The sequence below is a fragment of the Rhineura floridana genome, chromosome 8 (genome assembly GCF_030035675.1).
Source record: "Rhineura floridana isolate rRhiFlo1 chromosome 8, rRhiFlo1.hap2, whole genome shotgun sequence".
In the NCBI taxonomy this organism is placed as follows: Eukaryota; Metazoa; Chordata; class Lepidosauria; order Squamata; family Rhineuridae; genus Rhineura; species Rhineura floridana.
The window spans coordinates 94,564,691-94,591,085 of NC_084487.1; the positions used below are offsets into that span (position 1 = coordinate 94,564,691).

The 26,395-nt window shown below is 39.3% G+C and overlaps 2 protein-coding genes across 8 annotated transcripts; one reads left to right on the top strand and one right to left on the bottom strand.

Moving 5' to 3' along the window:
• On the bottom strand, positions 1 to 7,122 carry NDUFA5 (NADH:ubiquinone oxidoreductase subunit A5). Its single transcript, XM_061640164.1, has 5 exons — positions 6,868 to 7,122; positions 5,052 to 5,096; positions 2,565 to 2,681; positions 1,030 to 1,095; positions 1 to 164 (listed from the first exon to the last, which is right to left on the bottom strand). Exons 1-5 carry the CDS (start codon positions 6,886 to 6,888, stop codon positions 63 to 65), a joined length of 351 nt encoding a protein of 116 aa, XP_061496148.1. The 5' UTR covers positions 6,889 to 7,122; the 3' UTR covers positions 1 to 62.
• On the top strand, positions 7,050 to 26,072 carry ASB15 (ankyrin repeat and SOCS box containing 15). Of its 7 annotated transcripts, none has more exons than XM_061640157.1 (11): positions 7,054 to 7,566; positions 10,022 to 10,110; positions 11,241 to 13,122; positions 13,779 to 13,831; positions 15,112 to 15,243; positions 16,504 to 16,662; positions 17,845 to 18,090; positions 20,407 to 20,578; positions 22,344 to 22,917; positions 24,029 to 24,182; positions 24,961 to 26,072. In XM_061640157.1, the coding sequence occupies exons 3-11, from the start codon at positions 13,001 to 13,003 to the stop codon at positions 25,152 to 25,154; spliced, it is 1,806 nt and encodes a 601-aa protein (XP_061496141.1). In that variant the 5' UTR covers positions 7,054 to 7,566; positions 10,022 to 10,110; positions 11,241 to 13,000; the 3' UTR covers positions 25,155 to 26,072. The 7 variants fall into 7 exon arrangements, with proteins under 7 accessions (XP_061496147.1, XP_061496144.1, XP_061496141.1 ...); XM_061640156.1 differs by having other exon boundaries at positions 12,900 to 13,122; XM_061640160.1 differs by lacking the exon at positions 10,022 to 10,110 and having other exon boundaries at positions 7,053 to 7,566; positions 12,900 to 13,122.
• The last annotated feature ends 323 nt before the right edge of the window (positions 26,073 to 26,395 follow it).

Genomic DNA, 26,395 nt, shown 5'->3' on the forward strand with positions numbered 1-26,395 from the left:
TTCATGTCCAGCATACATTTAATGAAGTGTTTTTCTGTTCCAGAAGCTACAAATAATGTTAATTATATTGGCCATTTCCACTGGTTAGCTGGAGGTTCTTCAACTAAAGGCTCCCATGGTCGCCATTGTACTATTTTCCTGGCTAGGGTGAGCTCTCTTTCAGCCTGTTAAAAAAAAAAAAGTTTATTTTTTTTAAATTCCCAAATATGCTGCATCTAAACTGAACTAAATGAACACTTTGATAACAGTTTGAAGTTAACAAGCCACTTTGAAACACCCATTTTATATTCAAATATTGATTTTTATTGACATTGATCCTTACTAAACAGGTTTATTTGCATAGCACTGGCATAATCATCATATCTCTTTTGATCAAGTCAGTAATCTCAGTTCTGCAAACTGGCAAAGCATCAGAAATCAGTGCATCCAGCAGGCAGTTTGGTAAAGCATATTTAGAACACCATCATGGGCTAACATAGGAAAGCTTAAAATTTTAGCAGTAAAAGTTTTAGTGCAGATATTTCAAATAGTACCTGCAGTTTTGAGGGGCAGTATACACAGGGTCATGTTAGCAAAAGTTACATCCATGTGGCAAAATGCTGTAACACTTGCCTCTATGGCTGCCTTATTAGGACATAAGAGGCAAGTGACTGACTGATTATACGGCTAAAAATAGTTTTGGCCAAATTATTTTTTAAATCAGCAGCAAAATTTAGTTTGTCATTTATAATGACACAGTATTTGGTGAGTGAGACTTACTTCTGAGTAAATATAGTATTGCACTGTGAATGTTATTGTTATAGTGATATTTAGTATCTCATCATATTTTGTAGTAAAGGCTGATCTTCCTGTTAACAATAATCTGACTTTATATTTTTCCCTACAAAGAAAAGAAAAAAAGACAGTCCCATCTTTCAGATTTCAGCATATTAAACAAATATTTGGGATTCCTTTCATTTTCTCAGTACAGTCTAAGTTGCCATAGTCAAAGAAATGACAACATATTTGCTAACTACTGTCCAGTGTTACCTGCAAAATCACTTCTTCTATCTGTCCACCATTTATTTTATTTTCTAGTTTTTGCACATCAGGTTCCTGCAAGTTCAAGAACAAATGAAATGCTCAAGTGCGCACTGCAGTATATTCAAACAATATGTTTCACACAGTGAAAAATAACCCAGAGTCTTTTCCAAATCCAGACATACAACCGAGCATAGTAGTTCTTTCTCAGAATGACAAAAGAAAGTTGAAAGTTATGGAGTGCCAAATGTGTAAGTCCGCAGCCTTTCAATTCAACAAGAAACAGGTACTTGAGGTTATTCTGGTGGAAATATTAATGCTTTTCAAATGTCAAATATTAAAATATTTATTTGGTATTTTAGCCATTCAATAGAAGAAATAAAGTATTATCTTGGTCAGATACGGACAAACTAAAAGACATTATACAAGTACACTGTACCTATTCTTATCTTTGACCTGTAGAGAACACACAGACATCTTTAATAAACCCATTTCATACAAAACAGATGTACTGTATAACCTACAGTTATTTTTCTGGGATGGGTGCAAGATGAAACTAAAACTAAGGCTTTCCACTTATTGGGGAACAAGCTCCATTGAACTCAGTGCGACTGCTTAATAGACATGTACAGGACTGCACTGCAAATCCAATCTGAAGTAAATGGAGAAAATACACAAAATACACATGGTCTTGTAAAAATAATTGAAAAATTGTTCCTGATGAAAATTGGATAAGCTCTACTTAATGGAAATAATATTTACATAAAAATCACAAATGCTGATTTATTTGGGAAATTTATATCCTGTTTCTCAAACAAATGATCCTCAAGAGAGCTTACCACAGATTGTAAACATACACACACACTACCCTGCAACCCTTAGACCTCTGGCCAACGGATGAGGCCAGAGTGTGTTTCCCTTCAACTCTGCAGTCTGAGGACAGCTGGCAGTTGGAGCAAAGATTTATAGCAGGGAGGGGGAAGCAATCTCCTTGCAGGCGCTTCTTCTCCGCTCCAGAACCAGGATGATCTCCCCTTTACCATAATGTTCTTCTTGGGAGGGTTGCCAACAGCCCTTACTTTCCCAGATGATGGCAGAAGCCAGAGTGCTTCTCTCTTCTCAGCTCTGTAGTCCCAAGGCAACTGGCTCCAGTTTATGAAACATCTCTATTTGATAGTATTCAAAAAGCATATCTAGTTAGGTGAAGTAAGGGACGATCTGCTACTTGAATCCCATAACATGAGATGCTTCTGTTGTCCTGTTTCCGTTGTTTTTTATTATATATGGTTTTATCACAACTTGCCTTTTAAGATGCTATTGGATTTATGTATCACCATTTATACCACTACTGGTTTGTCTCTCTGAGCTTTATGGGCTGCTGTTTCTTTTTTCAGATTATCGGGGCTTTCTTTTGTAGAGGAAGTTGTTTGTTTTCTCTGTTTTTTAATATAATTGTCTTTCTGGTATCTGTTTGGATATACAAAGTAAAATGAAAATCAATAAAGATTAAAATTTTAAAACCCTAGCATACGGTGTGTACTTACTGTTTTTACCATATCAAGCCGCTCATTTACAATATTCTCCGTATACTTCCTATATGATGCATCTCTGGGAATATTATCCAAAGCAGCAAGAATTTTTGCATAGAGTATCTTGAGGCGCTGAAAAGATCACATAGCACTGAGTACACAGGAATTTAATGAGAACCATGAAAGCCTATACAATGAGTGAATGATGAACTGTTACAAAACCAACTATAAAGTTCACAATTTTCTTCAGTTGCAATAAAAACAAGGTTCTAATGCAAAACTCTGTATTAAAGTCTTGATCACCCCAAGATACTTGAGAAACTGCATGCATTAAAGTAGTTAGAACATTAACTCTTTTCATAAATGCAATACAACATACTAAACAAGCCATGTTTTATTAGCCTACTTAACATTCAGAAGCATGCCCTGATCAAGAGTCCTCCCATGCTACAATAGATCTTGGTAAATATCCTACCTTTATTGCCTTAGTCCTGCCTGCAGCACTAAGGTAAGAGCTGGATTTTGAATTTCTTCCAATTTCTCCCACAATTGTTTATGTCTCCTGTGTACCCATTGGCTAATATTCATTAGAAATATTTTCTGCCAGGAACTTTGACCCACAATGATCTGCTCTGCATATTAAGCCCTAATACTCTGATTGCCCTCATTAACAGCTGATGAAGTCATGGTAACACAGGCCTTACATCATGTTTGGAATACTGCAATGTGTTGTATGTGGAGCTGCCTTTGAAAAGTGTCCAGAAACTTCAATTGGTCCAAAACACAGAAGCCAGAGCTGGAGCTGACTAGGAACATGAGACTGTTGCAGAAGAAAGTGTACTGGCTTCCAGTTTGTTCCAAAATCCAGTACATAGCGCTGGTAATAACCTTTAAAGTCCTTCACAATTTGGGACCAGGAGACATGAAGGACCGCCTTCTCCCGTATGAGACTGTTTCCTCATGAAGGTAATTGGGAGGGTCTCACACCTTAAGCATGTTTGCTTGGGATCAAGGCCTTCTACTGCATCTTGACCAACAGTGTCTTCACCACCAACCAAACATGGAAATAAGCCTTCCCTACAGATCTTAAAGAACAGGCAGGCAGGCTTATGTGATTTTCTACCATAAAGCCAAGCTCTTCATTTTTAAGGGTTTTGGGCCATACAGACAAATAATTCTTCTGATAACCTGCTTGTTCTGTTTTCTGGGGATTTGTGTGATTTTACAGTCATACAGTTCACTTCTGTTTTGAATCACTGGCAATTATTCTATTATGGTATAAGATTTGTGTGTGCACAAGTTTTAGGTCTTCTAGCTACTGATATAGCTGTCTTTTAACGAGTTTTATTTTTGTTTGCTTCCTTGAACTTTTCATGGAAGGCAATGTGTAAATTCCATAGGTTAGATAACAAACTGGATTAAAGGCCACATGCTTATTTTATTATGATTTGGGTGTTTTATAATGGTTAATCTCAAAAACATGGTCAGATTCATACAGGAGTGGGTAGCTTTTAAGATACTCCAGTCTCAAGCCATATAGATCTTTACAGGTTAATGCCAATAGCTTGCGCATGGAAAGCATAGGGAGCGACTGAAACTGTTTCAAAACTTGAGAGATGCATTCCCCGTAATCTATGTCAGTCTGTATCCTAGCTACTGTATATAAACCAATTGAAGTTTCTAAAAGGTCTTCAGGGGCAGTTGCATGTAGAATGTATTACAGCAGTCAAGCCTAGATGTTACTCATGCATAAATAACCACGGCCAGACTACCTCTGTACATAAAGGGTTGTGGTTGGCAAGCCACTCTAAACTGGCAAAAAGTCTTTTGTGCTACCAATAGTATATCTTGGGCATAGCATCCAAAGTAAAGGGTGATCTAATAGTACTCCCAAATTGAAAGCCCAAGTACCTATCCTTAGGACTTTTCAGTGCCTAGACATATTTGTTACCCATGCATTTTAATTATATGTATTTGCTACTATGTGACAGTTCATTTTAGTGAAAGGCTGTTGCTTTAAAATAAAATTTGGTTTTTACTGGATTATTCTACGCTGTGCTATTTTTGTTTTTTATTGCTTTTTGAAAAAAATATTTAGTCAAGCAAGGATATTAAGCCACCTTCAATCTATTATTTAATATCCTGTCTTGTTCTAAATTTATTACCCACAGTTTCTATGTTTTCTCCAAAGTGGGAAAACAATGGTTAGCAACTTAGAAACAAGCTAGGATGTTAAGTCAACTTCAAAATTCATAGCTTCATATCTTGGCTTGTTCCAAAGCAGTTAACTTCAGTTTCCTGGTTCAGATAAAATAAGAAACTGTCGTTACCGGAAGACTCCTGATTTGTTTGCTAGCTCATGCAAAGGGGCTGTGTGCACAGCCAAAAGATTTGTTCATGTTTCAATTTATTAAGCTGAGATATGATCATCCAACCACAGTCTGTACGTGGAAAGTCAACACTTTGCTCCTATACCAATTTCAAACAAGCAATTTTACTTACTTCATGTGGTGTCTCGCATACAGCTAGCCCAACTAGTCCAGTGGTCTGCAAAGATTAAAAATACATATGCTAAATGAGTAGGGCTTAAACTTCATTAAGGAAATTTTAACCAATTTCAGATATGGGTTTTCAGGTGAATAATCAATTATATTTGCATATGGATAAAAACAATGTTTCTGAAGCTCAAAGGATGCTTTCTTATTTGGATATTGCACCCATGTGTGGTAGCAAGCATGAACTTAGAAGAGGCAATCCTTCCTATGTGAGAGAAAAGAATGCTTGCCATTGCATTTTTAATTATTACTTGTATTTAATTTTAAAAAACACCTGGCTGATTAATTAGGGGCACAGTTTTAATGGATTGATGAATCCATTAAAAACTGCAGCCATACTAATAAGCAAACTAATTTGCAACAACATCAGTAGTTTCTCAATTTTCCCTCCTTCCAAACTGCTTAAACTAGATAAGAAACCTAAGAATGGTAAGTTTACTTCATGCTCAGCCTTGACTTATCAGAAATACAAGGACACAAGAGCACCCCTGCTGGATCAGACCAAAGGCATATTTAAGTCCAACAATCCTGTTCTCGCAGTAGCCAAACAGATGCTTATGGGAAACCCACAAACGTCTTCAGTGCAACTGCACTTTCCTGACTTGTGATGTTCAGCAACTGGCATTCAGAGGCAAGCTCTGTACACTTCATATATTTAAAGCACATGACTTCCCCCAAAGAATCTTGGAAGCTGTCATTTATCCTGCACACAGCTACAGTCCCCAGGATACTTTGGGGGAAGTCATGTGATTTAAATGTATGATATGTGCACAGCTGCATACTTCCTCTGACAGCAGGTGAAGAACATAGTTGTTGTGGCTAGCTACCATTAATTGCCTTAACCACTATGAATTTGTCTAATCCAGGGGTTTCCAAACTGCGGTCTGTTGAGCTTCATTCTGGTGATCTGCAGTACACCTGTAAAAATACAATTTAAAATCATACAGCACCTAGCACAGAACATTAAGACTGCTACAATAGGCAGAAAAATCATTAAATGATCTGCCAATACCTTTAACAATTTTAGGAGTTTGGGAACCACTGGTCTAATCCTCTTTTAAAGCCAACCAAGTTGGTGGGCATCACTACATCCTATGGGAGTGAATTCCATAATATCCAACATGTTAGCACTTTGGTTTATTGTCCTTTGATATTTCATTGCGTACTACTTCAGTACTAGCTACCTTACCACCAAATAATTAATCCACATATACAAAATAAACAATGTTACAGAAAGATTACTGTTGAAGATAATACTTCAAGCAACCCTTCTCCCAAACATTCAAAGAATGGGGTCCACAGGATTACATGGGTTAGCTCCCCCCTTTACCATCCATACAGCTAAGTGCATTTGAGAAGTGGCTCCACCTATAAATCAACATACACATGTACTGATCGTCTACACCCAAAATACCATACAAGATTTTATCAAAGACACTACAAAAGTTGAGGCACCTTAAAAGATGAGCAGATTAATTGAAGCTTGTACCAAATTTTAAAGAAGACCCAAAACAAAACCAGCCCTTCATGGGATGCTTGGTTTGCCAGGGTCAACCTACCACAGGTACCAGGTTATGGGAATCTTAGGGTCACGGCACATGCATAGGTTCCCCTTTTCCTTTCTGAGAAAGCTAGAGCAAGTTCTCCCTCTTCAGCCAAATGGTCTCTCGGCAAGGGAAACCAAATTTCTATCCCCTTGGCCAACGCACAGGAGCCCATCAACCGCCACACAACATCCCTCTGAACGATCCCTGTCTCCTCACCTTCTTTAGGACTCCAGCCATAGCCACTATGACAGTAGTTACATGCAAGGGATTCTGGGGCAAAAATAATATCACTCGGGATTGGCCGACTAATCTCCAAAACCAATGGAGACTGGCGGGTAGCAGATACACTACGCCTGCGCAGACATGTAGCTCAAGGACAGAAGTGGAAATTCGTGCCTCCGCTACGGCCAGAGGACAAGGCTAAGAATAGCGGAGTGCGCATGCGTTTCAGCCAACCGAGAATGAACGAAGCATACGGGGACGCTAGAATCCATTTGACCTCTATTTAAGCATGCGCAAAAGGTTGCGTCGCGCGCTGTTGGAGAGGGCTTACAAGGTTATTTCCGTATTAGATATAGACGGTTCTTCTCTATAGTATCGTGAATCTAGGATCGCTAGCAGATCGTCAGGAAGCGCATGCGCGGAATTCTTTACAGAGGATTATTGTTTTTCTCCCTTGAGTCCCGTATTGTAATTTCCGCAAGCTCCGAAAGGCAGTAGGCGGTACCGGGGGCATGTTGGGAGAAGAAGGAAAGAAGGTTTTATTGGAGAAGGGCTTTTGCACCCCAACGGCTCACGCTCCGAGGAGGAGGAGAATCAACTTGGGAAGGGAGCGAGGAGGTTGACGAATTGTCAGCGAACGTTCCCCGCGTCACGTGCGCCATCTCGCAAAGGAATACAATGTTCAGAAAAGGAGTAGGTGAACAAGAAGTATACTATCGTTTGTTTCGTTCAGGTCCTTTTTGTGCCTTGCCTGCATATGGAGAAGTCCAGTCAGACCAAGAAGTGAGAGCTATAGGAAACTGTTTCCCCCCCAGTATTTTTGATGCAAAGTGAAAAAAGAGACCCACAAACACAAAACACTTGCTGAGTGATCTTGGGCCATTCAGTCTGTTTCTCAGCCTAACTTACCTCGCAGGATTGTTGTGAAAATAAAACATAATTCCTCTCCAGTGTTAGCCCCCTAAGCTCCGTGGAGGAAAGATGGGAGAAAATGTATTTTTGAAAAAAAGCTCAGTTCCAGTATTAATTTGTTTTCATGTAGGATAAGTAGTTAAGTATTATTACAGGGCTGTTGTAAAGACTACTGAGATAAATTATGTGAAGTGCTTTGAATATTCTGAGGTGGTAAATAAATTATTACTAATTTCCATTACTGTTTCTCCCTCAATTTATTCACCCAAATCTGGTGACATTTTTTTCAGAGCCCACACCACCACCACTGGCATGCAGTCTTCCGAAGATTAATTTTTCAATTTATATACTGCCTTTCTGCCAAGGTGGTTTACAATTTTAAAATGCTACAACAACAAAAATAGAATGTAAAGTTGGCCCTCTGAGAGGGGAGGGGACAATCCAGTTGAAACAGGCCTTGATGTTGCCATTGTATCCCTTCTTCTTCATGCCCACAGGGCTAGGACTCACAAGGAAATGTAGCCCTTGACAGAAAGAAGATTGCCAACCCCCAGTTTAAAGCATATGGCACCTGTAGTACTTCCAGCTTCTTCATGGTGTGCAATATGGTTCATTCTCTGCATGTGAAGGTGCAGGATGGACTGGCAATAAATTAAGTTTGGGGTCACCCCTTGTAAACAAATATCGATGCAATATAATAAATTCAAGTGGCTAAAAAAAGAAAAAACCCAACCAAATTTTGTGTGTTCGGAATAATGAGATCTGTACATGCTAAATCCAAAGCTAGGATCAGGAGCTCACACTACATTTCCTTTCATGATTAGTGTCCCCTTTTCATTTCAGTATGGTCACCACCTCATTAAACAAGTGCTTTACTGCAATATGCCTAAAACTGCAATCCAAAAACCACTTATTTGGGAATAAGCTTCATGAAAGCCTACAGATGATTACAGTATACAGTACTGTACATGCCTTTCAATCCTCCCTTCTGTGCGCATGTATGTGGTTTGGTCTCCGTTGTCCTGCCATTACCACGTCATACTGTGTTAAAGACCAATTCCCCACCTATTTTGCAACAACCCCAGAAGTGTTTTCCTTGCTGCTTTCCACTCTCACCATTAAAAAAAAGGTCTACCAGTTAGTGGGGTTGTGTTTGTATGACTGCACAAGGGGCTTGCCTGCATGTTTGGCGTTATGTTTTTAATAATGCCAAACCGACAGGCATTTTAAAATACTATTTTTAACAATATAAACCCTCTTCCCCACTTTGAAAATCCCACTTATTAGAAGGAGAGGAAGTGGTATGAATAGTTATTAATTTCATGGGAAGAAAAGAAGTAGAGCCCAAAGGAAATATATTGAAGTCAAATGCATGGAGTAGGTCTGTGGATGGGTGGTAGTCAACTTAAGTCCTACTCAGAGTAGACCCATTGAAATTAATAAGCCTAAATTAGTCATGTTCATTAATTTCATTAGATCTCCTCTGAGTAGAACTATCATTGAATACCACCCAAAGAAACACTACTATTATTGAAACTTAATTGGCCTTTAATTTTGAAGCACATTCTGTTAAATGTTGCTCCCTCCTAATTCACTAAAATCAGTATCACCTCTACCCATGTTTCTGGCACCATACTAAGATAACTCAAAAAGGTGCCCTGTTCAGAATGGAGGCAGTATTTCTAGTAATGAACAGATGCTGATGGGAAAAAGAAAAAAGGGAAAATATTGGGCATCATGGTGATAGCTGCTTATGAGTTTTGTTTGAGCATCTTGCCAGACAATGTTGCCAACCTACAATTCATTGATTTTTGGTAAGACACATAAGCACATATGCCTTAATACTAGTTCAAATCCAAGTATACCAACTCGCATGTTTTGTGGATCAGTTTGATTCTCCTAAATACTTTGAACATGGAAGCCTCATCCATTGCAGCGGTCTAAACATCATTTACAATCTGGCTGTCTAGGTGCAATCCTTTCTCTATTACAATTAATGGGAATGTTAACAAGCATTTTAATTAGGATTACAATTTTAATGTAATATGACAGGTCATTTGTTTTCTTAAAGAGGCTGGCTGAACCAATCGGTACAGATACTAGTCAGACCTCAGATTACTTTTGATGAGATTTTAGAGCAACGTGTGTCATATTTTCCTGCATGCTGGAGTCTGCTTGTGTTTCAGTTGCATAAGGTCAGTCCTTAATTTAACTACCAACTGTGTACTTAATTTAGAACTGCCACATGACCCAGCCATTTACAAGGCCTGTGCTTGCATGTTTGAAATTAAGGGCCCAATGAAACAATGGCAAGATTTTGAAAAGGTGAGAAGCTTCCTTTATCTGTAGATTGACAATTAACCTAATGGTGGTAGCTTTAAACTAGGAATAGTATATTAGGAGTAAATCCAGATATAGATTGTGATTAATTGTGTTGCTATGAGTAATCCAAGTCTGAATGTTTATAACTTACCCTCTTCTGTTATCATGAAGAAAGCTAGGGGTGCTTAAATTGTGTCTGTGTTAATTAACTCCAGTTAACAAAATTTCATCCATATAACATTAAATACCTATCCAGTTGGTTTAATATTAATTAAAATTGTGGTTCCCAGGATGTCCTTTTCTATGTGTGTTGAAAATCTTTGTTGCAAATCACTACCCTTGGAGGACAAAAATATTTATATAATTTCCTCTCTTACTGAAATCTGTAGACTTTGAAGTGTTTAGCTTTAAACTGAATTACTATCCAAGAATGCAAATGTAAATGGCACTGCTTATATATTCTTATTTTTAAAAAATATCTTGAAACAGCAGGTTTCCTATCAGCTTTCTGTGAGCAGGGCTATCAGTGTGGCTTGCCCTGAGGTGCTACCTGGACAAAGTGTTGATAGCCCATGATGTTCTGGTGATGTATTTCCATGTGAGCTAAGAAAGCTTTGGTTGTTGTCAAAAGAGATGACTCATCTCAATCCTCACCTCCCTGTGTGAAAAGTCAGGGAGTTTCTGTGCTTGAAAATAATAGACTGGTATTTGAGTGTGACAGCAGAAAAAACACAGTGTGCAGAGTTTGGGCTCTGTAAGCATCTTAGGGTGCTAGCTGTCTCCCTGGAAATCTGATGTGGAAGCAGTGGGCTGTGACTGTCTGTCGGAGTGTTTAAACTGTGCTTTCAGCTGTGCTCAACCAGTATATTTAAAAATAAATACAAATATTACAAAACACCAATAAGCCACAATTGACTTCCTTCCAAAGAAAACAGACTTTGGCAAACGCTATGCCACTGTAATTTTTCATTACTTGGGGAAGTGGGAAGAGCATAACAGTATCTTCTAGATGGGGGGCAGAGATGAAAATGTGGTTTTATAGAAAACAGTTTGGGCCATGTTTCCAGAAAAATTAAGCTGCAATCATCAAATGCAATTAACATTCTGTCCAAAGTTTTGTTTTTCTCCCATAGGAAGAGTATAAGATTGGATGGAAGGCAGGGGACCCAGGCCAGGCCCAGAGTAAATGGCAGCCCAGGAGAGGGACCTCTTTGGTGTTCCCCCTCAATTTGTTCAACCTCTTTGTATTGTATTTATTTCTCATTGCACAACCTTGATGCATGTTTTGCAGGTTGTATGATTTATTACTGTCTTCTAAAATGACAATTTTACACTCAAATCACACACATATAAACACACTCTTTAAAGGAACATTTATGTTGTAATTTTTCCCATTAATCATCATCATCATTTTTAAAGAATACGATGATGATTAACACATGCAGGTCAATGTTGCCAGCTTTACTACAAATGAAGATTGTTCTGTAATATTTGTTTCATCTACTCAGGAGATAATTGATTATATACCCTGGTGCCATCATCAGCCATACCCAGTTGACCCAGGTGATTGCCTAGATCACTCACTCCAGTTCTTGTCCTGCAGAGGACACCTCATCCTTTTGCTTCAATGCTGGAACAGGATCCACCATTATCAGTTCTGAGAAAGGAGGCAGAATAGGAGTGGAGATTCCTGTCTTTTATGACCCACACAAAACCTTGTTCCTCCATGTCAAAAATAAAGAGGTTATGAGCACACAGAAGGTGTATTTATTTATGGAAATTATTGTGACCAAGAGGTGGTGGCCAAAGCAAAGTCAATTGTCTATTTTCCTATAAAGGAAAGGGATGTAGCAGTGGTGTTTTTATTTATCAGAAAGTCCCTCCTAACTCTGAAGTTCACATTCTTAGAATACAGAATTGAGAACGTTATCAATTCATACTTTGAATTTATCAGATAATTTTGCATAAATCTGGAATGCAACAGGGAAGCTTTGTATCTGACTTGAGAGACTCTTGATCCATTTGGTTGCACAAAATAATTCATTTTGGTGGCCTGAGATTTGGCAGTGCCATATGAGTGCTAGTTAGAGTGCAGCTGTGCTCTAGTGGAGTGGAGGAAATGAGGTCTAAAAATAAGCTTTGGCAAAGGACCCATTCATCATTTTATCTAGCTAAGTTTTCCTTCACTGCTTTCCCATCTAGAGTTATAACACTATATTTTCTGTTTAAACAACTACTAATGCATTAGAGTGTAATTCAGCACAATTATGGCAAGACATGGCCTTTATTTTTGTGGTTGAACAGTTCATAAACCCGTGCCAAGCAAGGCATTTTAAAAGTAATTCTGTATCCAAATGGACACCCAGTGGACACAAATGGGCACATAACATTTCATCACTGAATGAAGAACACAAATTCAGAGTGGAAGCCACTGAAACATTGACTAGAGGTATGACATTTTAGTGAAATTGAATAAACAGTAGATTTCAATAGGGGCACATTATACAATAATCAGTTATTACAAACCACCAGTCTTTCTGAAAAACTTACATAAATCTCCTTATATACTATGATGTCTGGTTCTCTATCTTTATTCTTTTTTGTCAGAATTCTGCTATAGCAGGGCATGAATCATAAACAGCAGTGTTTAATTCGCTTTTTAATTCTTGTATCTACTGGTGTATGGGCAGGCTAGAAAGAATTTTGCTAGGCTAGTAATTTGCAAGGCTATATTCACTCCCTGTTTGTTTTGTTTTTATTTTGAACCACTTTCACCTCAATCCAATTGTCAGGACTTGTACATGGTAGAGAGGCTTCCATGTGCAACACATTTGAATGAAAAAACGAACACCCAGTAACAATTTCTTTAAAAAAAAGTCCTGATGCCAAGAAAATGGAAGAACATGAGGACACTGATGACAACCACCTCACTGGTTATGCAGTTCAATTTAGCATCCAGGAATCTCTTGAAAGTGAAAGGAGACGGCAAATGTCTTCCCCCAGTCATGAAACAAGGTATTTTAGCAGTCCTGTAGCCCTGATCTGAGCGTCTGTTGCTATGATCCCTAGATATCTCACCCCCATATCTATAGCAGCTCTCCTAATTGCTTTGAATCCCTGGCAATAGGATCACTGTTGGGTGCCATCTCTAGTTATTCAAGAAGGGTAAACTAGGATCCTATGAAGTTATTTATAGCTTGATTCCAATGGCTTGAGGTGGATACTAATCTAAAAGAATATATGATCTACTCAAGAGGAATAAAATTGAGTCAGTTCTTACTAAGCCAATCTTCATCTGGTTCAACAGTTGCAAATGGTAGATTTGATAGCACTTCTAGAAGATGTACAGCATTCACTGAGAATTTCTCTCCACATACCACTGCCCTCATATCTTGATACATATAGGTGACATAAAGAGGGCACCTTTGGTTGATCTCTGGGATTGCCGTGGGACTAGGAAGCATGCTGGGGCTAAATGAACAGAACTACAGTAGCTCTTTCCCTTGAATGCTTCTGCATTCTCTAGGGATTACGTATAAATGCACTTCTACCAAAAGCACTGGTGCAGTGATTCAGGGTGGAAAGCAGCAGATATCTTCAATGAGATAACAGGAATGGCTCCTGAACTGTGAGATATTTATACATTGTCTCTTCTATCATACGTTCCATAGGTGTCTACCAGTCAGTGATCAAAACAGGAAACTTGTAGCTGCAATAAGAGAAGGTACAAGTACTAAAGACATCACAAGATGGTTGTATTACGATTTACTCCCATTGTGAACAGTGGTGCACTTAGGTAATTTTAAACACTGGACTTAAAGGTCTACTGCAGTAGTTCCCAGACTTTTGGTATGGTGACCTACAAGCCCAAATTTACTTGGTATAGTAATCAGTCAGTTTATTGTGACATGAATTTTGGGCCTTAGGTCTTCAATAGTTCTTGGTTTCATGCATTTTAACTGAAGGCAGCATCTATGCATTCAGGGGTGCGCTGTAACAGTCATTCAAAACAACTTCCCTGTATGAGCACCTTGTCGCCAACTGTCTCTGGAACTGCTGCCAGAGAGCAGTTCCCAAGTAATGTAAGTCTCGAGCATTTCTGAAGTTTGGTTCCAGGTGTCAACACAGCATTATAATATGCCAACAAAACAAAAAGTTGTAAGAGGTGTTCATCATGCCAGGTAAGGATGAAAATCAGTAATTATTTTGGGTTTGGTTATAAAGGTGCGCCTGGCGCCAACACTGTTATCTTTTTGGCTCCAGGTCAAGACTTTCCTCCTCTCCCAGGCATTTTAGCATGTGTTTTTAAATTGTTTCTATATTGTTTTGAATTTTAAAATTGTGTTTTAAATTGTTTTTAAAATATGTTTTTAAATTGTGTATTTGTTTTAATGTTTTTGATTGCTGTAAACCGCCCAGAGAGCTTCGGCTATGGGGTGCTATACAAGTGCAATCAATCAATCAATAAAGCTCATGACCCACTTGCACATGCTTTGTGACCCACTTGCAGGTCATAACCGCAGGCTGGGAAACACTGGTAGTGGGAAGGAGCTCTTTAGATGGGGATGTGTATTATTGCTTCTAAACGTGGTGACCTTGCTCTGCTGTGTTTAGAGGCCCTGTTGTTATTCTGCTGAGTGGGGCCCTGGACCTCTGCCCCAAAGACCTGCCCTAACAGCATCACTGCTTGTGAAAGATCACTGTACCTTTTTGCTTACATTTAAGCTTTAATTGCCACAGACTGTACTTTCTGCATTTCTTTGTCATTTAACCCCACTGGCTACAATCCCCTGCTCTACACCCATGTATGTGTGTGTATACACCAACTGATAATTAGTTTTATGCATTGGTTGAAGTGGACACTAGCCCACAAGAGCTTATGCCATCCGAACTTTATTACAGAGTTGAGCATCTAAAGACTTTTTATTTTTGAAAGACAACAGTTGTTCTTTCAGGTGTGAGTTGGCATTTTGTTTTATTTCACACTATTATTTTTCTTTTGAGGTCAAGTATTTGAGCTTCAAACCTATGTGAAATACAAATATGCTTTGGATGAAGCTGATGAGAGAGGTTGGTTTCCTTTACATGAAGCTGCCACTCAACCAATTCAGCAGGTACTTGAAGTAATATTGGATGGTAAGTTGGCAAAGATTAGCAAAGATGGAAAACATGAACACATTAAAAAGCATGATAGAATCAATGCCTTCAGGAAATACGGTGTAATTCCTTAATGTCTTAATTGTGTGGAAACTATGGAAATGTTTTCGTAGTGTTTGAATTATGGTACCTTATGCTTCTAGAGTGTAGAAGAAGACAATTTTGGGACAAGATTCAAGGCAACTAACAAACCTGGGAAGCATGATCTGAATCTAGGTCAGAGGGCTGAAGCCAGAAAGCCTAATTAGAACCTGGCTGTGGGCTGAAAGGCTAGGAGAGGGATCGGAAGACAAAATTATTGCAGCAGTTACGGTGGAATGGTACAAAGACGGGAGCTGGGGCAGGAAACTAATTAGCAATCAGGCAGGATTGAAGGGGCCAGGGAGGAAACACAGGATCCCCCTCCTCATCCAAACCTAGAATAAGTTGATACAAGAAGGATTCAAGTAGGGGTCCTTAATAAATAAAGTAAATTAGCAAAATAAATGAAATATGTGCTTTCATAGAACTGGTGATAGTTTAACCATCTCTCTGAAATCAGATAGACTCACGTAAGAATCATTCAGACAAATATGTATGCACCCTGATCTGGAGATCTGTTGTTGAAGCAGAATGTTTTGCACATGAATCTGCATTACTAAACAGAAGGTCAGTGCTCCCATACTGCCAGCACTGATCACCTTTTTGGAGGAAGGCATGAGGCAGGTGGGATCAACACTATCAAAGGTAACAGTGCTATTTGGTAGTGTGTGGGCAGTGCATGAACATAAGAAGAACCCTGTTGGATCAGACCAAAGGCCTGTCTACTCCAGTAAGTTGTTTCTCACAGTGGCTTATGGGAAGCCCATGAGCAGAACCTGAGGGTAAAAGCTGTCTTCCGCTCTTGTTCTCCAGCAGCTGTTATTCAGATGCATGCCGCATCTAATCCTGGAGGCAGCATATGTAGTCAACATGACCAGTAGCCATTGATAGCCATTGGGTATTCATTCAGAGTGCTGGATTTATATCCTCTAGCTTTCTTCCCTTCATGTGGCATTCTTCTACACAGGCAAGATCACATGTAGAATTTACACACACAAGCCTGTTTGGATTGGGATGAAGGCATGTATTCAATATCTGTATGTTTTCATAAGGCTTTGACAAATAAGCAAGCTATTGTTTAAATTTTAAAAATAACATTCATGGGTATTTTTACAAATGTGGCATTGATACATTGAAGTGTTTTGTTTTTTAATCTAGCATCTTATAAAGCGATGTGGGAATATAAAACATGTGATGGAGAGACACCATTAACTTTGGCAGTCAAATCGGGTCATGTGCAAAATGTCAGGACGCTGTTGGAAAAGAGGGTCTGGCCCAATACTACTAACGGAAAAGGAGAGACACCTCTTCTGATTGGTAATGATTTTATTGATGGATTGCAGTGTTTTAGCTTGTTGCCATGTGCAGAATTGAAAGCTGATCACCCTAGGACTTGAGGATGCAAAACTTTTAATCCCATGAGCAATTGCTATTCAGTCCATTGTCTGCTGTCACTGTACATTTAATATTTTTTTATTTTGCATCTGAATTATTTCTTTGCCCCTGTACTGATATTTGCTTGTTTGCAAAACACACAGACAAACTCCTGCTGTAGGATATCTGAAAATTCTGTTGAAATCCAAGTTGTAGAGAAACTGAACTAAACTCAGGCAGCAATTCTATACTCCAGCAGTGGAGAACCTTCAGCCCACAGGCCTAAAGAGGTACACTAGCCCTCCTCATTTAGCCCAAGAGACATTTTGGATAAACCATGGCCATTTGTCTATCATGTGCCATCAGAAGACATCTGATCCAATTACTATGGCTAATTTGGACAATGTTGTGCAAAACCCGTTACCTGTCGTTGTGCACATTGCTGATATGCATGCTGCGGCTTGAAAATTGCTTCCTAGCTCGATTAAAGGATTTGAACCATAAAATGTTGAACCATTTTATGGTATGCCCTAGGAAGTAGCAGGAAGCTGCTGTTTCTAAAGATGCTGCTAACGACCTGAAACACTGCCCACCTTCAGCTTGCAGCATCCAGAAACAGCATTCCTGCTCCTTCTTCATCTCCCTGCTCCAAACTCAAAAGCGGTACAGAGAGAAATGCTGAGCCTCTCTCTGCCAATATTAATTTCCAGTATATTCTATGAGGAGATTGATGGGGGGAGGTGTTAGAGGATCATAAGGGAACTTTGGCATGTATGAATGAATGGAATGCATACTTTTTGGAACATTTGCATGCACGTGTGTATTTATGATTGGCTGGGTTCAGATTTGACCCACAGGCTGAAAGTGATTTCCTACCCCTGCTATACTCGCTTACCTGAAGTAAGTCTCACTGAACATAATGGAGCTTTCCTCTGAGCAGATGTAGATAGGATTGCACTGGTTCTAATTCCTGCTCTGTCCGTCTCATTCATTTATTGGGTGAAGAATATTTCTTCACTCAATAAAAACAAAATGTAAGATGTTACTATACAAACTACAGTTTGTTTTTTTAAAGAATACAATCTAAAATGGTTTCTGTCTTTTTTGTCTGTTTAAATTTTTAAGCAATAAAACATGGCTCATATGAAATGGCTTCCATTCTGATTGAATACAACTGTACCATCAATCAGCCATGTGTAAAACGCTGGTCAGCAATGCATGAAGCTGCAAAACAGGGTCGCGCTGACATTGTTGCTCTTCTCCTGAAGAATGGTGGAAACGTACACCTAAGAGATGGATATGGAGTAACTCCATTAGGTGTGGCTGCTGAATATGGTCATTGTGATGTGCTGGAGCATCTCATTCATAGAGGTGTGTTTGTGCTTCAACAGGTAGCACCTTCTGCTATAAACAGAGCTTTTTATCTATTCACCTTACATCTGCTTCAAGGCCTATAAACCTCCTCCCATGCCAAGTATATCTGGGGAATACAAACCTAGGAAGGTATGTAGGTCATGATTCACTGAAGTTTATTTATTTCAATGGGTCTAATCTGAGTTTTGAATTGTCACTAGTATCATTATACCTCAAATGAACTCTAAACATAAGACGAGCCAGCTGGATCAGGCCAAAGGCCCATCTAGTTTATCATCCTGTTCTCATAGTGGCCAAACAGATGCTTGTGGGAATCCCATAAGCAGAACCTGGCCAGGAACTCCGGATGCCTAACCAGGGTCTGTTCATGTCCACTTCTGTGCTTATCCAGCCAAAACTCCCTTTAGGAACATAGGAAGTTGTCTTATACCGACTCAGACCATTGGTCCATCTAGTAACCATAAAGAACCATCCATGAGAGCCAGTGTGGAGTAGTGGGACAGAAGGACAGACCGGGAAGACCCGAGTTCAATTAATGTCTCAGCCCTGAAGCTCTTTGGCTTTGGAAAAATAATTGAATTACCTCACAGGGTTGTATTGAGGATATAATGGTATCTGTGCTGCTTTGAGTTTCTTGAAGTAGGAGCAGTGTAGAAAAGGAATCTGAAAAGTCACAGTAGTTATCTCCCCCCTGTACCACAGTAGCTCTTCATAATATGTCAGAATAGGGGAAGAGGAAAAAATACAATGCTTTGAGAATTTGACATTGAGAAGAGGCATTTGATTAAAATGTGTAGATGGCGATGAATAAGTACAAGGGCATATAACCTCATTTCCTTGGTTTTGCTATATATACCCAAATCATAATACTCAGGGGAGATGGACTATCGCATGGATTTTGTACTGGAAAACTATCCACATCTAACTATTAATTTATTGCAGTTTGTATCCTTTCTTGTCCAAAAAGACAACAAAAGGCTATTTTAAAACCAAGCAAGATACATAAATATGTATATATATATATCCCTTTGCTCTCAACCTTTACCTCCACCACTAAAAGACATCTCAAATTAAAAGCTGATTACATTGCTTTTGGTACAGGTTTAGGAGTGTGCCTGCCAACCCTCAAGTCTACAAGAAGCTCATCATGCCTATAATGAACCAGTGTGATATAACGGTTAGAGTAATGGACTGGGACCTGGGAGACCAGGAGTCAAATCCACATGGAGGCATGAAGCTCACTGGGTGACCTTGGGCCAGTCACCAACTCCCAGCCTAACCTACTTGCTTCACAGCATTATTGTGAGAATAAAATGGGGAGGGGGGAACCATGTGTGCCACCTTGAGTTCCTTGGAGGAAAGTTGGGATATAAATATAAAATAAAAATATAATGTTCACTTTAAAGCAGCTGTTTTGCCAAAATGAAATATAATCCAAACATTGTTGATGAACTTTTTCATATTTTTCAAAACCTAGTAGCATGAGGATTTTCTCCTTATTAATGAAGCCTACATGCTGTTCTTTACACGTCTAGTTTTAAACTGGGCTGTTGGGAATGTTTTTATTTTTAACTCCCAGTGTTGTTGTGTTTAAATTCAACCTCGATCCTAGTAAAGGGTGTAATTGTAAATCATATAGATTCATGTAGTGAAACAATAAACTAGCATACACAAATGAGCAATGGCCATCTTTTATATGACAATCCTATCACAAAGCACCTTTATAAAGAACATCTCTTTTTGTTGCAGTTACTTACATTTTATTTTTGTGCATGTGACAGAGAAACAGATAAGAATACTTTTATTCCACTGGTAGAAAGCAAAAGCTGTGGAGTTTTTAGCTTATATAAAACTGGTAGAGTTGCTGTCCTTCCATTTCAGGTACACTGATAACAAATAAAAATAAACCATACTCTGAGGTTTGTGGATAAGCTCTTCAGCTCTTGAGATGTATGTTTTCAGAACACACCCTATTCTTGTGATTGAAATGTGTTTCAATTCTTTTTAATACTGTATTTTAGTTTTCTAACCCTCCTTGAGATTTATTGGCGAAGGTTGGACAATTGATGATGATTTGAATTGAAGAAGAAATTGTCAAATCCTGTGTTTGCCCTCAAGACAGAAATAAGTGATCTTAATTTAAAGTGGAAGATCCACTTTGGTTCTTTAAGCTCTTTAGATGTCTGTTCTACTCTTAGGCCATTTTGGAAATCAATAAATAATAAATAGGAAAATAAATTGTTGACTATTTTAATAGGAGTATTTTCTTAATTTTGCTTTAGATTAAGTTGTTAGTTTGTCTTCCTCCATTAGGTGGCGATGTTTATGCTACAGCTGATGATGGCTCATCAATACTGTTTGAAGCAGCTGGAGGTGGTAATCCAGACTGTATAGCTTTGTTGTTGGAATATGGGGGAAGTGGTAATTTGCCTAATAAGGCAGGGCATCTCCCTATCCATCGAGCAGCATACGAAGGGCATTATTTGTGAGTATTATTCCTTTATTCTTCCTGGTCTGCATGTATTTATGTGGCAATATTGCAATATTTAGTTATGATTGAAGATTTATATTTTTAAATTATTTATACACCACTACCAAATGTGCATGATACCCTATCAAGGTAATATAAGCAAATGCAGAAGGTAATAGGGCCTTTCCTGGAGGAGCTTATAGTCTGAGGCTGCACTCCTGTGCACACTTACCTCGAAGTAAGCCCATTGAACACAATGGTGCTTACTTCTGATTAAATACACGTAGAATTCACAGTAAGGGAGCAATCCAACTGCTGGGCAGCCGGCAGAAGGGGGGCTGGCGGAGGAGGAGCTGGCGGAAAGCTCAGTGGAATTCTCCTCCTGTTCAGCAGTTGAACGCCAGCTCCGTGAGGAGCTGCATGCACGAGCTGGCCAGAAAATGCCGGCTCCGGCCAACACGCCTCCCGGGGAATAAGCGCTCCCTGTAGGCCTGAATGGGATTTTTTTAAAAAATTACTCTGCCAGCTAGGGGGATTGGGACCCAGGGGAGGGGTCTGAACGTGAGAAGGATCTCACGTAAGCCCCCCCCCACAGCTCTTCCTCTGCCACGTCTCTGGAATGCCCCATTTTCTCTGCTGCGGCAGAGGGCTGCTGCCAGTGGAGCCTGGCACTACCAGGAATCTGCAGCATCCAGCTCACCCCAGCCCGGCAGAAGGATGAGTTGGATTGCTCCCTAAATAATTTATTTTTATTTTATATTGTTGCTTTCCCAGCCAGTATCAAAATACCCAGGTTGGTTACAGTACACTCCTTTTGTATTGTATTCCCACAATCTTTCAAGGTAGGTTTTGATGAGAGATCCTTTCTCAAGGTCATGGCCACCAGTTACAGGGAGTGACATAAAAAGTGTAACATTTCTGTGCCTCACCACTTTTGAAAATTATTTTGTTTGCCTTACAAATTAACCTGGTTTTTTTTTTAAAAAAAAATTTTTAAAAAAATGGCTGGGGAAACCAGGACCACAAGTTGTCCAATGCTAAACTAAAAGAGAATGGAGAAATTTACGATGCTGTTGCAAAGGTGTGGGCACAATTATCTCCAGTCCAATCAATCTTAGGTATTGAAATGATCATCTACATATGTTTTTCAGAGCTTGGAAAAGTTACTTTTTTTGAACTACAGCTCCCATCAGCCCCAGCCAGCACCATGCTGGCTGGGGCTGATGGGAGTTGTAGTTCAAAAAAGTAACTTTTCCAAGCTCTGAAACAGCATGCAGGAACTGGTCCTTTTCAGATCAGACCAATTTTTTCAGCACAACAACAGTGCATCTCCTCTGCAGTGAAGATGATATAGGCTAGACATCCATTTCATGTGTTAGGTAAAGCCTGACATTTTTATTGAGGCAAACCACTGAATCCATCTAGTCTAGTTCTAGGTGGCAGCAATGCTCCAAACCCCACGTAGAGGCATTTTTCTGTCTTGAAATCTTTTTAAGCGGAAATGCTAGAATCAAACCTGTGACCTTACTGAGCTATGACTCCTCCTATAAAGAAACCAAGTATTAAGCTTTACAGTTATAACTTTAAGACAGCAGTGAGCTTTACTGCTAAGAATGTATTATAAAGCCCAGAATGGGAAAAGTAGTAAAATCATAGTGTAGATAGTACCTCATTCCCAGGGCCCAACACTGAAACAAGAGTTGTTTTCCTGATGTCTGAAAAGGTGTGGCAGTCTGTTATGGTTTGCAACCATTTATTAAATTCTTTCCCCCCCCTTTAGGGCCTTGAAATTCCTAATTCCAGTTACATCCCAAACTGCAATCCAGAAAAGTGGGCAGAGTCCCATCCACTCAGCAGCAGATGGCCAACATCCACAGTGCCTAGAACTCCTCATTGAAAATGATTTTGATGTCAATGCCTTCCTGGCAGAACACATTTCTCAAAGTTATGATGATGAAAGGAAAACAGCACTTTATTTTGCTGTTTCCCACAATGACATCCTCTCAACCGAACTAATGCTACAAGCTGGTGCAGACCCAAATAAAGACCCCCTCAACTGCCTTCTTGTAGCAGTGAGAGCTGGCAACCATGAAATCGTAAGGTTGCTTCTTTCTTATGGAGCAAATGTCAACTGCTACTTTAACCTTGTGAATGACACCCATTTCCCCAGTGCTATTCAGTATGCCTTGAATGATGAGGTAATGCTGAGGCTCCTGCTGAATCATGGATATCGCGTGGATCTGTGTTTTGACTGCATGCATGGGGACATCTTTGGAAATTCTTTGGTGTGGTCAGCTCTGGGGGAAGAGGAAGTGCTACCAGGATGGACATCTTGTGTAATTAAAGATACTCCAGTAAGCACATTCCCTGTTTTTCTGTTCTATATTATTCTAAATTGACATTTTAAGTACAGAATTTTAAATTGGTTACTGTTGGAGTTAAGATCATAAGCATCTGATTAGACTGCCTAGTTCCAAAGGAAAATGGAGCAAAGGACTTAGATTTATATGAATACTCATCCCTTCCTCTATTTTTAGCCATGATAAAGACCAAGTGTAGAGTGAGAATGAAGTTGCTAGCTAAAGGCTATTGTAAGAAGAAAATGTTGGCACATGTTTTGCGTTGTTTCCTCAACTGATAAGGGTGCTGAGGGATGCATATATAACATTGATCAATTGGTCTAGCTGTCTAAAAATGACTTATGCCAGAGTACATAAATTCAAAGCTAACTGATTTAGTGCCACTGACTTCAGAATGATCTTATCATTCATTGGTTAAAAGAATACTGCATGAGCATATGATGGTGGCTGGGGTGGTGGTGAGTGGCACAACCATTGCTGGAGCAGCAGCAATAGCATGTGCAATGCTATGTAGCCAAGGAGGTTGTCCCAGACACAAAATAGCTCAAATGAAGAATGATATTTATGTGGTACCGGTGGAAGCAGGCTGAGACTGCTTGGCAGCCCATGTACATGGCATCCTAGTTGCCCCCTGGTTCCTAAAAGCGAAGAGAGTTGGCCTATCTTTGCCTGTTCTTATATTAGTTTTTTAACTAAGGGAAAGATGCCTCAGCAGGAGGTAGATCTATCTATCTCTGCTATCTTTGCTGGGCATAAGGCATCAGCATAGCTGCAGATAAAGCAGATCTACAGGATCAGTTTAAAACACAATACCAGTTGAACAGCTTTGTGGATTGGGCTGACCAAAGGGCAAACACAAATAGATATCAAATTATCTATTTATTTCACTTCAGAATGCAGCATCCCAATTTCTCTCAAATGGACATATAGAAGTGCAGAATTTAGAGATGGCATTTTAATCTTTTAAACAATTGTTTCTACATTTTATAGCAAAGTGAGTTGGATTATTGCATTTTATCTTGCAATATCTGTCAACTCTGCACATTTTATTGCAAGGACATCTTTAGAGGGGATTTAAAATAACACTGGACATGTTTTCTTTCAGTTCTGTGACTTTATTACTGTTCCTTGGATGAAGCATTTAGTTGGATCCATTGTTCACATTTTGATAGATTACATGGACTATGTTCCCCTGTGCACAAAACTAAAGTTTGTCTTGGAGACACAGAAAGAATGGGCAGATATCCGGCAAATATTAGGTAAATGTACAGTACTGGCTTGGAAATATGCAAGTTACTAACTTCTGTAAACTAGATCACATTTTTATTAGATCCAGAATTGTGTATTTTAGGCACTTGTGTCCTGCCAATATCCCCATTTATTTCTGCGGGATTATATATGTCCTGATCGTAAGCATTTTTACTTAGAATAAAGAGGATTCACTTCCATATAGATGTGTTAAGGCTGAGGAGAATAGCGGAGGAAAATCTAGTAGTTCTCTGACCAGCAAAAAACAAACAGCAGCAACAACAAACACCAGCTAGAGGGATAAATCTTAGAATGTATGGGATTGTCAGAGTGGATGTAGGGTGGGAGAGAGCTTGCTTTGCAAGCCCAGACATGGAAAATAAAATAAATACTATGGAAACACCAATGGTAAAAGGCAGTGAGCAATGGGGAAAGGTTGCTTTCTTCTTCATTTGACTTGCAGAGTTGTTAGTTTTTATGGGACTATAACTGAATGTGAGCTTTTAACCAGTGATGCTAATCCATATGCCTAATGCCATCATGGCACAGAATGGGTAGCAGAGGCAAAAACCTACCCTATACAGTCCTGCTGTGGAGATGTTTTAAGGCTGCAGTGGCATCCATTTGTCATAGTGGACAAGTGTGTCACCTAACTCACAACGTGCTATGCTAGTTTGTAGTGTTGGGCCATACTGTGAATTTAATTTTCTATGCCTCTTAGATGGTCACTAAGTTAACAAGGCATCTTTGCCATTGCATTCTCTCTTTTGTTTCGTTTTTGTCTTTCAGAGAGTCCTCGCCCACTAAAGCATTTGTGCCGTCTGAAAATACGTAAATGTATGGGATTAGAGAGGATCCAGAAGCAACGGTCACAGAAGAAGCTTCCCCTTCCGCCAGTTCTTAAAGCATATATCTTATACAAAGAGTATGATCTTTATGGAAGGGAGCTACATTTGGCAGGATTTTCGGAATCCTTACCTTGACACATTTACTTGGACGTTAAGTTTAGAATAACCATGCTTGTAATAAGGGTACCAAAATTGCACACTATGGGTTTGTATCCAGAAATGTCCTTTGGCTTTTCCACACCTTGCTCTTATGTGTTGTCTGAGAAAAGGTAAACTAAATCCAGATATGTTCTTCCACTTGCACAGTCATTAGCATGAGAACTGCTGTCAAGCTTTGGCGTTATGGCGCCGTGTGAACTCTTGCACAAATTCCACAAACTTATTCAGATTTCTGAAGAACAGCCCCAAAAGCCGTTTTCCTTTTCCTCGTGGTTCTTTGGCTGCAACACACACACACTTTGACTTTCTCATATATTAGTATATCCACATAGCAATATAAATATATTGTTCACATGATACAAATAACTGCCCCTCACAATATGTATCACAATTAAATTCTAGATATTTTAACATGAATAGATATCATACAATGCAGCTGCATTTCTTTAAGTGTGGCAAAGGAGACTTAAGTGTCACCTAGTGTTCTTGGGTACATGGGCAAGAAATCCAAAATACACATATCAGGTGTCTGTCCACCCAACTATGACATTGCTGAAATCAGTTCTTTCAGTCAATCGTAAGGCAGATTTGCATGAGGACAAAGGACTGCAGGGTTCCAGTGATTTTTTTAATAGGTCATGTGAGCCCCTGCAGCCTTTCATATTTGCGCAATTGCACATAAAAGCCGCATCCCCTCTCTCTCCCCTTTCCCCCCTCACCTATAAATCTTGTTCCAGTGGAGGAAATTTCACCATTGTGAGGAAAGGAGCTTCCCAGTATTTGGCACTGGGACAGTGCACATGTACAGTGATGCCAGTATGGTAGAGGGATCTGCATATCTCTCTTTTATGTTCAGTTTGTGATAAAACATAATAAAACCTTACTGTTGCTTTTCACAGTCCCCATGTAGTTGTTCCTGGCCTTCATCTAGGACTCATCTTCTGAAAATAGCTAAAATTTAACTCAGACGTAATTGAAATTGGAAAGCACAACCTTCCTCCCCAGTAATGGGCAAATCCTAGGCTCCTGCTGGGAGGAAGGGTGGGATATAAATCAAATAACAAATAAAAAATAAAATCCAGCAGTAGACACATCACTAACGGTGCTAAAGTTAAAGTGCACACGTCTTCTAATTTCCGAAGTGTTTCTGAGATTTCAGCTAATACAAGCCCAATTAAAATTAATGGGATTTGTGTAGGGGTGCAGTTGTATACTTT